Here is a 13981-nt window from a genome sequence, read left to right on the forward strand (position 1 = left end):
GTGTGAGTTTTCTGCTGGGGAGTTTCAAGAGTTCTGCTCACAGGGGATTTTTTTCTTCTTCTTTTACTGCTTTGATGTGTCCTACTGGGTCTAAAGATGAAAACTCTGTCCCTAAACCCATACAAATGCTGAGAAAATCTGCCTACAATGTGCTGATCCCATGTTAAATGTGTGTAAGGTGAGGTTGTGCAGTAGCTCCTGAGACAAGGGAAAAGTTGGAGCATGATCTCCATGGTTTCCCCTTATTTGAGCAGCTCTAGATAAATTCCAGGTGTCTGTCTTCTGGGATGTTGTATTTCCCTTTGTGCTCCTCAAAAAGCTTGCTCAGTTCATTGAGGTATTTCTGATGGACTCGATCAACTTCTTCAGTGGAGGGTCTGGACTTCTTCTGCACTGGAATTGGCTTCCCAACTGGAAAACAAGGACAGGAGTTGGGAGGAATTGGTATCAGGTTCCTCTGGACCATTCACACCTCTTAGCACAGAGCTGGGATCCATCTCCCCCAGGGTGGGGTGGATGGATTGATAAAACCAGTCATGCCCTGGGGGTTGGGAGGCAAAGAGATGGAGATTTAGCTCCTGGCATTTCTCCTTGCCTCAGTTTCCCCATCTGCAGAGTTGTTTCATGCCAAGATTTTTTAATGGAGGTAAAAAATATAGTATTCCAAAGCAGCTGTTCCTGACATCTCAGGTGTGCTGTGGATAAAGACAACATCATCCTAATATTTATGCTGAGCTTTTCAAGCTGCTCCCACATAGCCCTGGAAATCTGCACTGTAACTGGGGAAACTGAGGCACAGGAGAGCCCAAATACCCTAAATAGCATCTTGCTCAGAATACAGCTTCTGTCCAACACCTGAGATTTATTAGCCACCCATGGACCCTGATAAGATCATGTTGGGTTTTTTTCAAGAGCAAATCCAATTAATTTGATTCCCAGGACTAGCAGAAGACCCTCCCCATTCCCCAGAGCCTCCAGCAGCAGGACCAGGTGCCTGCAGGGCATGGGGAAGGCTGGGAGATCCTTCTCTTGCTCTGATCTATTACTCAAATTGTGTTTGTCAAGTGGCAGGGGGTTTTATAATCAGGTCCCACTGCTCCTCCTCAGGATAATGAAAAGCCCTTGTGATACTGCACAGCTCGTAAAACCACTGAGACAAAGCAAACAGGTGGTAAAGCAATTAGAAGTAATTGCCAGCTGACAAACCTCATCAGTGATGTGAGCTCTGACCTTTCCAAACAGCCTCCTTCATCGGGCTGATTCATGGAGCATCAGGGCAAAGAGAATCACAGAGTCACAGAATCACCTTGTTTGGAAAAAGACCTCAAGATCATCGAGTTCAACCATTTCCTAACACTGCCAAGACCTTAACTAAACCACATCCCGAAACACTATGTCTGTGGGACTCTTAAATCCCAGAGTTCAACCATTTCCTAACACTGCCAGGACCTTAACTAAACCACATCCCTAAGCACTATGTCTGTAGGACTCTTAAATCCCATGAGGAATGGTGACTCCACCACCACCCTGGGCAGCCTGTGCCCTCTCAGTGAAGAAATTCTCCCTAAAATCCAGTCTCAACCATCCCTGATGGAACTTGAATCCATCACCTCTTGTCTACACAGGGCACTGAGCAAACCTGAAGGTCCTGAAGGTCTGAAGGTTGGTTTGGGATCTTAAAGATGACTTAGCTCCAACCCCTTACCATGGGCAGGGACACTTCCCACTAAACCAGGTTTCTCCAAGCCCCATCCAACCTGGCCTTCAACACTTGCAGGGACAGTGGGGAAGCCACAGCTTTTTTGGTCAACCTGGGCCAGTCATCCTCACAGAAAATAATTTCTTCCTAAGGTCTAACCTAAATTTCAGTTTAAAACTGTTCCCCTTTATCCCACCACTCCACATCCTTGTCCAAAGTCCCTCCTCAGCTTTCCTGGAGCCCCTTCAGGCACTGGAAGATGCTCCAAAGTCTCCCTGGAGCCTTCTCTTCTCCAGGCTGAACACCCCCAGCTCTCTCCCCCTGGCTCCAGAGCTGCTCCAACCCTCTGAACATCTTCATGGCCTCCTCTGGACTCCAACACCTCCATCTCCTTTTTTTGTATTGGGGACCCCAGAACTGGACCCAGAAGTATAGAGGGTGGCCACATTTGCTCTGAGGTTTTTTCACCACAGCCCAGATATCCTGGGACCAAACCAGTGTCCTGAGACCAAACCAATGTGCCACCAGAAGAGTTTGGGCAACAGCTTTGTCACCACATTTCTAGCCCAGCACAGTTCATGCCTCTCTGGCATGGGGCTCCAGCCCAGCAGGAAGGTGACCCAACCCAAGGACTGTCCCTAGTGCTCAGAAGACAGTGACCAACATTGTGCCAAGGAAGGACTTACCCACAGTGAAGATGGGTCGTCGGTATGGGATGAGCCCAAAGCTGTACTGGAAGATGCCTCTTCCATGGAAAAGGGGAAGGGAGATGCCCATGAGCTGCTGGAGCCGATGCTGGATCCGTCGTAACCAGGAGCCTTTGGGGTTGCTCACCTGCTCAAAGAGATCATTCTCCCCAAAGGAAAAGATGGGAACCAGTGGGGTGCTGCCAGGAGGAGCAGGGACATGATTAGCAAAGCCCAGCCCCAAACACCTTCCTCCCCCAGCTCCAAAACCAGCAGGGATACCCCATTAACCCAAGGAGCATCCCTTGAGCCCATCCCCTGCATCACCCGTGTTCGATGGACAGGCGAATAAATCCCTTTCTGTTCTTAAGAACCAAGGTGTAGGATCCTGGCCGGGCTTCCAAGGCCTCCTGTGCCCCACCAACAATGATGGTCAGCAGGTTTCCACCCTCTGGCTTCCTCAGCACGTAGGATGCACTCTCCTTGTCGGATGGAACAAGCCCTGGCAGGACAGAGAGGAAGGAAAAATGAGCATCCCCAAAACCCCCATGACCCTGGTTGGCTCTGTACCACCTTTTCCCCCATTGCCCAGCCCTGGAGGGATGTCAGACACTTTGTTTTCAGAGTTTTCCTACATTTTGGCAATCTCAGCTCAGCTTCCCTGAAAGGTTCTGGATTTGTGCACAGACCAGCTGTGTGATTATACAATGATCCCTTTGCTGTCTGATCCAGAAGGGAGAAATGGAGAGGTCCTGGAAGGTGTCCAGAGGAGTCACTGAAATGCTCAGAGGGCTGAGCACCTCCCTGGGAAGCCAGGCTGAGGGATTGGGGTTGTTCAGCCTGGAGAAGAGGAGGCTCCCAGGGGAGCTCAGAGCAACCTTCCAATATCTGAAGGGGCTCCAAGAAAGCTGGGGGAGGGCTTTGGACACGGGGGGGTAGGGAGAGGAGAAGGGAAATGGGTTAAAAGTTGGAGAGAAAGGGGAGATTGAGGTTGGAGATGGGGAAGAAATTGTGGAATTTGAGGGTGGGGAAAGCCTGGAACAGATTGAGAGAGTTGGAGGTGTTCAGCCTGGAGAAGAGAAAGAGGAGGAAGAGGAGAGAGAGGGGAAGGAGAAAGAGGAGAAGGAGAAGGAGAAGGAGAAGGAGAAGGAGAAGGAGAAGGAGAAGGAGAAGGAGAAGGAGAAGGAGAAGGAGAAGGAGAAGGAGAAGGAGAAGGAGAAGGAGAAGGAGAAGGAGAAGGAGAAGGAGAAGGAGAAGGAGAAGGAGAAGGAGAAGGAGAAGGAGAAGGAGAAGGAGAAGGAGAAGGAGAAGGAGAAGAAGGTTCTGGGGAGACCTTGGAGCATCTTCCAGTGCCTGAATGGGCTCCAGGAAAGCTGGGGAGGGACTTTGGACAAGGGCCTGGAGGGATGGGATGAGGGGGAAGGGTTTCAAACTGAAAAAGGGTGGATTTAGGTGAGATTTTAGGAAGAAATTCTTGAATTTGAGGGTGCTGAGCCCCTGTCGCAAGTTGCCCAAGGAAGCTGTGGCTGCCCCATCCCTGGCAGTGTCTCAGCCCAGGTTGGATGGGGCTTGGAGCAACCTGGGCTGTGGGAGGGCTCCCTGCCCATGGATGGGATTTGGAACTGGAGGAGCTGGAAGGTCCCTTCCAACCCAAACAATTCTATGATTCTATGATTTTATTCTATGAGGAAAAATATCAGAAAAACCCCTGCAAACTGAGAACTCGCTGCACTTATGGCCCAGGGAAAATCTGTTTGGGTTTGTTGTTAGATAAACCATGTCTAACCCTGCATGGTTCCAGAGGCAGTGACACATTTGCTTTCGGTCAAAATCCATGTGAATTTAAGTGGATGGTGCTAATTTAAAATGGAATTCAACTCAGACTTCAGTCCCTTGTTATTTATTTACAGAAGTTGGTAACCTTTAGCTCAGAAATTGCAAAGCAACCTTGTTTGGATTTTTAAAAACAAACAAACAACAAACACCTTGTTTTAGGGCCTGAAATAATTTGCAAATTGATCCCCCCTTCAGATGGATTCAACTGACCTGAAAAGGAGCTATACACCAAACTCTGACACTGCAGCAATTAAAGCTTCTGTCTCCTGGGTCATAACTCTCTCCTATCTCACTGTTTTGATTCCTCACTCTCCATGTAAATATTTTTTCAGCAGCAAGTGCCAGGGTTTACGTGGAAAACAGGGTGATGGATCCCCTGGGGTATCTCAGATGGATGCCTGTGTTTAGGCTACTGAGTCCTGACTATAAATGAAAGAGGAGAGAGAAGGAGTCACTCCCCAAGCCCACTGGTGACAGAGGGAGGTCATCTTCATGATGCCAGGGTAAAGAGGGTTAGATATTAGGAAAAAATTCTTTAATTTGTGGGTGGTGAGATATTGGGCCAGGTTGCCCAAGGAATTTATGGATGCCCCATCCCTGGCGGTGTCTCAGCCCAGGTTGGATGGGGCTTGGAGCAACCTGGGCTGTGGGAGGGGTCCCTGACCATGCAGGGGTTGGAACTAGGTGATCTTGAAGGTCCCTTCCAACCCAAACCACTCTGGGATTATATGATCTGAAGGCTCCATAAAGTCTCTCCAGACACCCTTTCCCCTCTCTTTGTGCAATTTTCTCTGTTCCTTTCCACTTCTTCTTCCTCTCCTGTCAGGTGGTTTTGCAACAATGTGAGCTGCTACTTGCACCCTGGCTCCTCATCCTCTGCAAGCAGCAGCAGCATCTTTGGAAAAATAGATTGTGGCAACAGCAATGTCACAAGGTTGGATGTTGTTTGGATAGAAAGGCAGGAAGGCAGGAAGGCAGGCAGGAAGGCAGGCAGGCAGGCAGGCAGGCAGGCAGGAAGGAAGGAAGGAAGGAAGGAAGGAAGGAAGGAAGGAAGGAGAGAAAGCAAGAGAGAGAGAGAGAAATACAGGAAGAAAGACAGAAAGACAGAAAAAAAGACAGAAAGACAGACAGAAAGAGAGAAAGAGAGGAAGAAATAAAGAGAATGAAAGAAAGAAAGAAAGAAAGAAAGAAAGAAAGAAAGAAAGAAAGAAAGAAAGAAAGAAAGAAAGAGAAAAAGAGAGAAAAAAAAAGAAAGAGAGAGAGAGAGAGAGAAAAAAAGACAGGGAAAGACAGAAAGACAGAAATAGACAGACAGACAGAAAAACAGAAAGACAGAAGGACAGACAGAAAGCCCCTCCTGCCCTGCTGCTCTCTACAAACTCTTCATTTCTGCTCCTGATCTGTAACTCTAAACTTCAGAGGGTTTTGAGGTGCTTCCTCAGAGGGTCAGATGGGGATCAATGGGCTCTTGACTCCTCTTCCCAAGCCCCCTTTGGTGTTTTCACTCTCTGCTCCCCCCAAAAGCATCCAACTCATCCCCCACTCCCCCACTTCCCCTGCTTACCTCCACTCATCACATAATCCCTGAGGAAAGGGATGCGAAACCAGAGGGAGAGCATCATCACGTGTGGGGTGAATCCTGGGAAGAGTGTGGAAAATCCTGATGCTTCTGTGCAGAAATTGAGAAAGGCTCCTGTTGCCAGGACCCCGTGGGGATGAAATCCCATCAGGTAGTTCTTCTTAGGGTCCAGCTCTGCTGTCTTCACCAGCTGGACACAGAGATGGAGCCAAAAGCAACACCAAGAGTTAATGGGGTCACCTTGGGGGATGGAGCATTGGATGTGGGGAGCAGATAGAAGATTCCTGGAGTGGTATCCCTAGCATCTATCTGTTGGAAAAAGGTCAACTGTTGGAAAAGGTCAACTTTTCTGTTGGAAAAGGTCAACAGGAATGACTCCATTATTTTTGACTGAGATGTATTTCCTTGTCTGTCTTTCCATCTCCTCCCATCCACTGGCCCAAAATGTCATTCCCAATGGCACAGTCCCTCATGTTGCTTTGAGCTGGCCTGGAAGCTATTGGAAACCTGATTTTTTAAAAACATTTTCTAAATATGTTTTCTAATATGGTAAAAAGAGTTAAAAGTGAGAATCAGAAAATCCCAGACTGGTTTTATCTGAAAGGGACCTTTGAGATCATCTAGTTCCAACCCCCTGGCATGGGCAGGAACACCTCCAACTATGGGCACAAGTTGATCTTGGGGAGATTCCTTTTGAATACAAGAGGAAAATTTTCACTCTGGGGATAGTCAGACAGTGGAATGGTCTCCCAAGGGAAGTGGTGGATTGCCCCACTTTGGATAGTTTGAAGTCTCAGGTCAATAGGGTGCTGAGACATCTCATATGAACAATAATATTAGAAGGGTTGGACCAGAGGATCCTTGAGGCCCCTCCCAACCTGAAATTCCATGATTCTAGGATAGATCAGGTTGCTCCAAGCCTCATCCAACCTGAACTGAGACACTGCCAGGGAAGGAGCAGCCACAGCTTCTCTGGGAAATCTGTTCCAGGGTCTCAGCATCCTCACCCCAAAGAATTTCTTCCTCAGATCTCAGCTCAATCTCCTCTCTTTCGGTTTGGAACTCTTCCCCTTGTCCCATCACTCCATGCCAGTGCCAAAAAGTCCCTCCCCAGCTTTCCTGGAGCTCTTTCAGGGACTTGAAGATGCTTTGAGGTCTCCCTAGAGCCTTCTCTTCTCCAGACTGAACACCCCCAACTCTCTCCCAGTATACCCAGTTCCCATCCTCCCCTGGGGAGCAGCTAATGGAGCGTGTGTTTTTCTAGAAGCAGCCAGCACTGCAGGTCCATCACAAGGGTGTATTTTAAGTTCCTTACATCGTGGCTCATTTCCCATCTGTCCCAAGGCACTGTTGACCTTCCACATGTGCCCACTCGAGCACCTTCTCCTAATGAAGGGAACAGACAAACAAAAAAAGCCCCACAGCTGCCTGGGTGTGGAGGTGGCTGAGCAGGCAGATGGCTGAATCACTAAGTGCCACCATTTGCTCATTTTGAAGCACTTTCAGCTTGCATCATTTTTTCCTGCATTAATCTTTGGCTTCCAAACAACCTTTCATCCCTTGGTGATTGATAAGCAGGGAAGGGAGATGCTCAGGTGTGTTGGAAAAATCTAAATCTGGCTCTGTGTGTGTGTAGGGTGGTAAAAAGGGAGGGTGACAGCAACCCCAATGCCTGCTTGCACCCCAAGCTCAAACCATCATGAAGAACCCAACAGGAGAGTTCACCTCTAAGACACCTCAGACCCTTAGAAACCTTCCTTAGGAGATACCCAGCTGTTGCCTTGGTGCTCATCCTGCTGAAAGGGGAAGAGGAAAAGAGAGGAAAGAATGAAGAATTGATAGGCCAAGGGGTGATGGTTTTAAAATGGAAGAGGGGAGATTCAGACATAGATATAAGGGAGAAATATTTTACAGTGAGGGTGGTGAGACACTGACCCAGGGTGCCCAGAGAGGTGGGAAATGCCCCATCCCTGGAAATATTCCAGGTCAGGTTGGATCGGGCTGTGAGCAACCTGATCCAGTTGATGATGTCCCTGCTCACTGCAGGGAGGTTGGACTGGATGAGCTGTAAAGGTCCCTTCCAACCCAAATTATTCCATGATTCTACAGATCTCTAATTAGAAATGAGGGAAGAGAAGAGGGAGGTTGTGTCCCCTTACAAAGAACTGGACAACCACCAACCAGCAATCTTTCCAACTCTATTTCTGGCTGATCATATTTTCTCTTGATACTTTCCACTGAGATCACCTTGTGATTTGTTTTATTTGTTGAAGCACATGTTTAATTTCAAATACAGACTTTTTCATCTCACTCTGCATTATCACATTATTTTCTGAGCTTGGTTTTGGGTTTTTTTTTTTGTTTTTTTTTTGGTTTGGCTAATTCTGACCACAGACAAATCCAAATGCAACCCCTGATCTGTCCCTGATAAAGGATTCTCCATCTCCCCTGTGGCATCAGTGACACTAAACCTGGACTCCTACCAACCACAGTAGGTTCTGGATTGGGCATTTTAAACCACACATGGATTTGGTAATTTGATCATGGTCTTTGTATCTAAATCCATGTATCCTGTGTAACAAGGAGAAGTACAAAGTCCTGCAGCTGGAGAAGATCAACCCCATAGAGCAATAGATGCTGGGAACCATCCAGCTTGTCAGAAAAAGACCTGGTGGACACCAAATTGAGCAAGAACCAGCAATGGGACCTTGCAGAAGAGAAGGGAAATGGTATCCAGGGCTGCATTAGATGTGTAGGCATCAGATGGAGGGAGATCATCATTCCCTACTCAGCACTGGTGAGGATATCCCTGGAGTGCTGTGTCCAGTTCTGGGCTCCTGAGTACAAGGAAGAGATGGAGATTCAGGAGAGAGTCCTGCCAAGGATAACCAAGATGATAAAGGTCTGTAGCAGCTCTGCTATGTAGAGAGGATGAGAGAACTGGATCAGCTCAGCACTTAGAAGAGAAGGCTCAGCAAGGATCTCATCAGTGGATTTAAATACTGGAAGGGCAGGAGAAAAAAGGATAGAACCAGACTCTTCTCTACAGTGCCCAAGACTAGAGGCAATGGGCACAAACCTGGAACAGAGAAAGGTCACTCTGGGCATCAGGAAAAACATTTTCAGTGTTCATTAGCCAAGCACCAGCACAGGTTGCCCAGGGAGGTTGTGGAGTGACTTATCCTTGGAGATATCCAAAGAAGATCTAGGTATGGTCCTGGGCAACCAGCTCTGGGAGGCTCTGCTTGAGCAGGGGCTTGGACCAGGTGACTTCCAGAGGTTTCATCCAACTTCAAGATTCCGTGGGTTTCAAGTGCCCCAGCTCACCCAGTAGTTGGTGGATCTGGTTAATGTTTCTGCAAGAACTCTTTCTGCACTAGCACTGAGCACATCTTAGTGACCCTAATTCAGCCACTAATTTCCAGTGCTTTTTTCAGCACTGGAAACTGGGTTCCTTCCAGAGCATAAGCAAAGGAATGGAGGGAAAGTCCTTGTGTTACCACAGTGTCCACTCAGGTTAGGAAGATTTGGCCAGAACTTATAGGAAAAAAACCCAGACCCAGTCCAGGACAGAGCAGGAAATCTATAGCTGAGAAGAGCCTTGAGCAAAGTCTCTTTTGTTACAGGTCAGACCTCTGGACTCTAAACCACCCTTCATGTGGAAACTTTTTAACCCAGGAACTCGATCCTCTGGTCTGGATTGTTCCCAGTGTTTATTCTCTCCTTCTTCCTCCTCCTCCTGCTGCTTCCAGAGGTCAATCTCTGCATGCCAGACAGCCAGGAAAGTTAATACCTGATACCATGCAGTCCATCTCTCTCCTATGCTCCAGCCCTGGGGTGTTTAACAGGGCTGGGGTTGAGGTACAGAGGAGTAGGACTTTGCTGGCTTGGCCAGGATGTTGTTTCCACAGCCACCAGATGGCTTCTTCTGCTCTGGTCATTCTGGGTCAGTTGAATCTTTAATAATTATCAAAGCACTAAAAAGTCCAGCCAAGCCAGTCCGGTTGTAAATATCTAAGTGAGACACGTGCTTGACATTTTCTTGGTGAGACAAGAGCAGTGTCTCAACTCAGAGGCATCTGAGGGATGGCAAATCAATGTGTATGACCTATGGTCCAAAGGCAAAGAGCTGTTATCAGCTCAAGGTTGTGCTTTCCCAACTGAGCCATGGGTTTGCTGATTTCCCTGAGCTTCTTGTTGGCATGGTTGGGATGTTTCTTGGCTGCTAACAGTGGTAACAACCCTTTGGGAGAGGTGTTACAGGTCCTGCCAGATCCCAGATCTGGAGTCACCGTGATCCTCCGAGCATTTTGAAGGATGAGGTTTACTTTATGCTTCTCCTTCAGGGAAGAAAAATAGAACCATAGAATTGTTTTGGTTGGAAAAAACCTTTCAGATCATCCAGTCCAACCCTGAACCCAGCACTGCCAAGGCCACCACTGCCCCATGGCCTCAGCATCACAGCTCCAGGGCTTGGAAATCCCTCCAGGGATGATGGGGACTCCACCACTGCCCTGGGCAGCCTGAGCCAGGGCCTGAAAAGCTTTTCATCAAATAAATTTCTCCTAATATCTAATCTAAACCTCCCCTGGTGCAATTTGAAGCCACTTCCTCTTGTTCTATCACTTATTACATAGGAAAAGAGACCAACACCCACCTCAATCCAACCTCCTTTTACAGCTGCTAAGTGCTCAAAGTGCAGGAGCTCTGAATTCCTCTGTTGCAGAAACTCCCTCTTTATTCTCCCAACTCAAACCTGGGTAAAAAACATGGGTGAAACCCTGCCCCAGTTCTAGAGCTCTCACAGAAGTGCTCCATGTACTGCCAGCATCAGGGAAATGCATCCACAGCCTCTTAGGAGCTCCGACAAAATCCCATGTACTGGCGAGGATCTCCAGCAAATTAATCCAAATTAATTATAAACTGGATTAGTTAAACTGTATTAACATCCCAAGTAGATGCTCTTAGCTGGAATTAAAGTAGCCTTCGTTGGGTATTTGGGGGTTTGTTTGTTTTGTTTTCAATTAATTTTGGAGTGGAATTAAGCTAATTGGAATTAGAGCTTCTGAGTGACTGCATCAGCCCAGGAGTTCAGCAGTGGTTCAACCAGGCTGCTTTAAGCCACCCTTTGAGATGTGGCTCAGGTTCCTTGGTTGTCCCCTATGGACTGGGCTGTCCTGCCCCAGATCATGGGAAAAGGGAGGGTGGGTGATTCCCAGTGCATTGATGCTCCAGGGAAATAAAAATCTCCTTGAGTCCAAAGTGTTGGGTGGAGATGCTGCATCCCCATGGTTGTTTGCAGGGATTAAAAAAGCCTTAAGTGATGAGTGTGGGGACTGCATGGGGCTTGCTTGCTGGGATACATGAATTTAGGAAGAACACCATGAGATCACATCCTTAGGGATGGCTGGACATGGGGTGGGAGACATGGAATAACATGGAATTACCCCCACAGCCTTTCACCGAGGAGAGGAGGCTGTGAACAGGAAAACTGATCAGCCAGCTTGTGCCATCTTCATTTAAAGTCTTCCAAAATTGAATTGCTCTTGTATTTCTATCCATTTTCTGGCCCCAGGCTCTGTTTCCAAGGATGTTTATGTTCATTAATCTGTTCTTAAGGAGGATAAACCTCCTTTCAACTTTGTCCTGAGCAAATCCTCAAGTCCCTTGCTTGTGCACCCAGGCACCTCCCAAGAGCATCTCTTGCAGGGTGAACCATGCAGCCAGATTCTCTGTGGGATTGAAACCCAGCAGAGAAATCCAAAAATTCAGCCAGATGCAAAGAAAGATAAAATTATGCCAAGGCAAAGAGAAGTGACCAAGGGAAGGGCAAATATTTGAGTCCTGCCAGCAGGAAGATGGATTTTAGTTCCAAGAAATGGCAAGAATCTGAAAGGGACACTTGGAAAAAAAGGGCACTGGGGTTTTCTTCATTTTTTCTGTCAGGTCAGAGCTGTGTTTGCAGCAAATACTGACAAGCCAGGTGGGTTCAAATTGAGTTAGGATGGGACTTCATCACCCTCAGTCCACAAAGTTGGGTGACAGCTCCAAAAAGCCTGAGTTATCCCTTGTCTTCCACTATGCTGTTTTGGGGTCTTGTGAGACCTCCCTTGTCCTGTGGCTTGCAGGATGGTGGGACACAGGTCTCTGGTGGCCCTGACCTCTGTGGTGGCCCCTCTGAAGAGAGGGATAAGATATGGGACAGAGAAGTTCATCCTAAAAGGAGAGAAGAGTGGCTTTGGGCCAGCTGGCCATGCCTTACTTTTAGCCTACCAACCCCTCAGCCAACAGAAAGAAGCCAAGTGAACAGCCAAGGCTGCTGGAAATCAGAAAGGATATTTAATGTCATGGGCCACCACACCAAATCCCCAGTTACAAATAATACCACTCTTCTAGGGAATGAAGGAAAACGTTCCTGGCAGGGCTTGCTTCACTCTCTGGGACACCTTGTCCTTCCCCAGAACCACACACAAAATAAAAAAAAAAAAGAAAAAGAAAACAAACAGTAATGCCAGCAAGTCCCCCAGCACAGTGACAGAGGCTGGGACTCTGCCAAAGACCTTTCCACAGAGCAGGCATTTTTCAGACTGCCCTGAATAAAGCTGCTGAGATTGGTGCCTTCTGGAGATGCTCTAAATGGTGAGAGCACCTGAAGATGAGATTTGTCCCTCTAAGACATTAATTTTAGCTTCCTGCTGTTACATTTAACTTGTAAGAAGTGAAATGTCCTTTCTGAACCAAGCATCCAGCTCCAGTTTATAATCAGCAAAAGAACAGAGACTTCTGTTCAGAGATGGATCTTTTCAAGCTTCTGTTTTCCCCATTTCACCCCAGATCTCTTCTGCACATCCCTGGTGTTCCTCATCTGAGGTTACCAAAGCCCTTTGGCTGTACAAGGGAGGTTGGTGGTGGTAGGAGTCTGGCAGTGGGGCTGGGGAGAAGAAGTAGTGAAGATGTTCCTTGGCTTAGAGGAGTTCATTTTTACTGAAATGCTGTGTGTATCCCTCCTATTAAAGATGCCATGTTGGTAAACCTGGAAATGTTGCAGCAGGTCTAGAAGAGGCCACAAAGATGATGGTAGGGCTGGAGCATCTCAGGCTGAGAGAGTTGGGGTTCTTCAGCCTGGAGAAGAGAAGGCTCCAGGGAGACCTTGGAGCATCTTCCAGTGCCTGAAGGGGCTCCAGGAAAGCTGGGGAGGGACTTTGGACAAGGGCCTGGAGTGATAAGACAAGTGGGAATGATTTAGGTGAGATCTGAGGAAGAAATTCTTTGGTGTGAGGATGCTGAGCAGGTTGAGAGAGTTGGGGGTGTTCAGCCTGGAGAAGAGAGGAGAGATGAGGAGAGGAGAGGAGAGGAGAGGAGAGGAGAGGAGAGGAGAGGAGAGAAGAGAAGAGAAGAGAAGAGAAGAGAAGAGAAGAGAAGAGAAGAGAAGAGAAGAGAAGAGAAGAGAAGAGAAGAGAAGAGAAGAGAAGAGGAGAAGGTTCTGGGGAGCCCTTGGAGCATCTTCCAGTGCCTGAAGGGGCTCCAGGAAAGCTGGGGAGGGACTTTGGACAAGGGCCTGGAGGAATGGGATGAGGGGGAAGGGTTTCCAGCTGCAAGAGGGGAGATGGAGAGGGGATGGGAGGGAGAAATTCTTGAATTTGAGGGTGCTGAGCCCCTGTCCCAGGGTGCCCAAGGAAGCTGTGGCTGCCCCATCCCTGGCAGTGTCTCAGCCCAGGTTGGATGGGGCTTGGAGCAACCTGGGCTATGGGAGGGGTCCCTGCCCATCCAGGGGTTGGGACTGGAGGAGCTGGAAGGTCCCTTCCAACCCAAACCTTTCCATGATGATTCAGTGATAAATCATGGGGAAGGGATTATGCAAATGGAGATGAGGGTTTGGGCAGAGAACTGGCAAGATTAGTAACTTACTGAGCATTGCAAAGGCAGAGCAGACCAGGGTATCAAAAATCTCTCTGGAGGCAACATCAGCCCACAGCAGGAATTACTGGACATCTGTTTAACTCTACCCTGCCCAAATGGGTTAATTTTTTACTTTTTGGTGCATTTTTCCCACTTTTAGCACCTAGCTGAACTCAAGCATGTGTTGTAAGCCTAGCATAAAGGTGTTTAAAAAAGGACTAAACCAGGGTTAAAATACAGGGGGTGAAGCAGAAAGAATTCCCCTGGGTGATGCACTGGATT

General features: G+C 47.9%; 1 protein-coding gene across 1 annotated transcript in view; it reads right to left on the minus strand.

The window, feature by feature from the left end:
* Positions 1-256: 256 nt before the first annotated feature.
* The window catches only part of MOGAT2 (monoacylglycerol O-acyltransferase 2), a 28584-nt gene continuing 14859 nt past the window's right edge, over positions 257-13981 (minus strand). Inside the window, exons 3-6 of the mRNA XM_008495185.2 lie at positions 5786-5990; positions 2713-2887; positions 2386-2585; positions 257-411 (exon numbers count right to left, since the gene is read on the minus strand). Of these exons, the coding sequence (XP_008493407.1) occupies positions 257-411; positions 2386-2585; positions 2713-2887; positions 5786-5990 (735 nt within the window). The remainder of the gene's footprint in view (positions 412-2385; positions 2586-2712; positions 2888-5785; positions 5991-13981) is intronic.

Source organism: Calypte anna, chromosome 1, assembly GCF_003957555.1.
Source record: "Calypte anna isolate BGI_N300 chromosome 1, bCalAnn1_v1.p, whole genome shotgun sequence".
Lineage (NCBI taxonomy): Eukaryota > Metazoa > Chordata > Aves > Apodiformes > Trochilidae > Calypte > Calypte anna.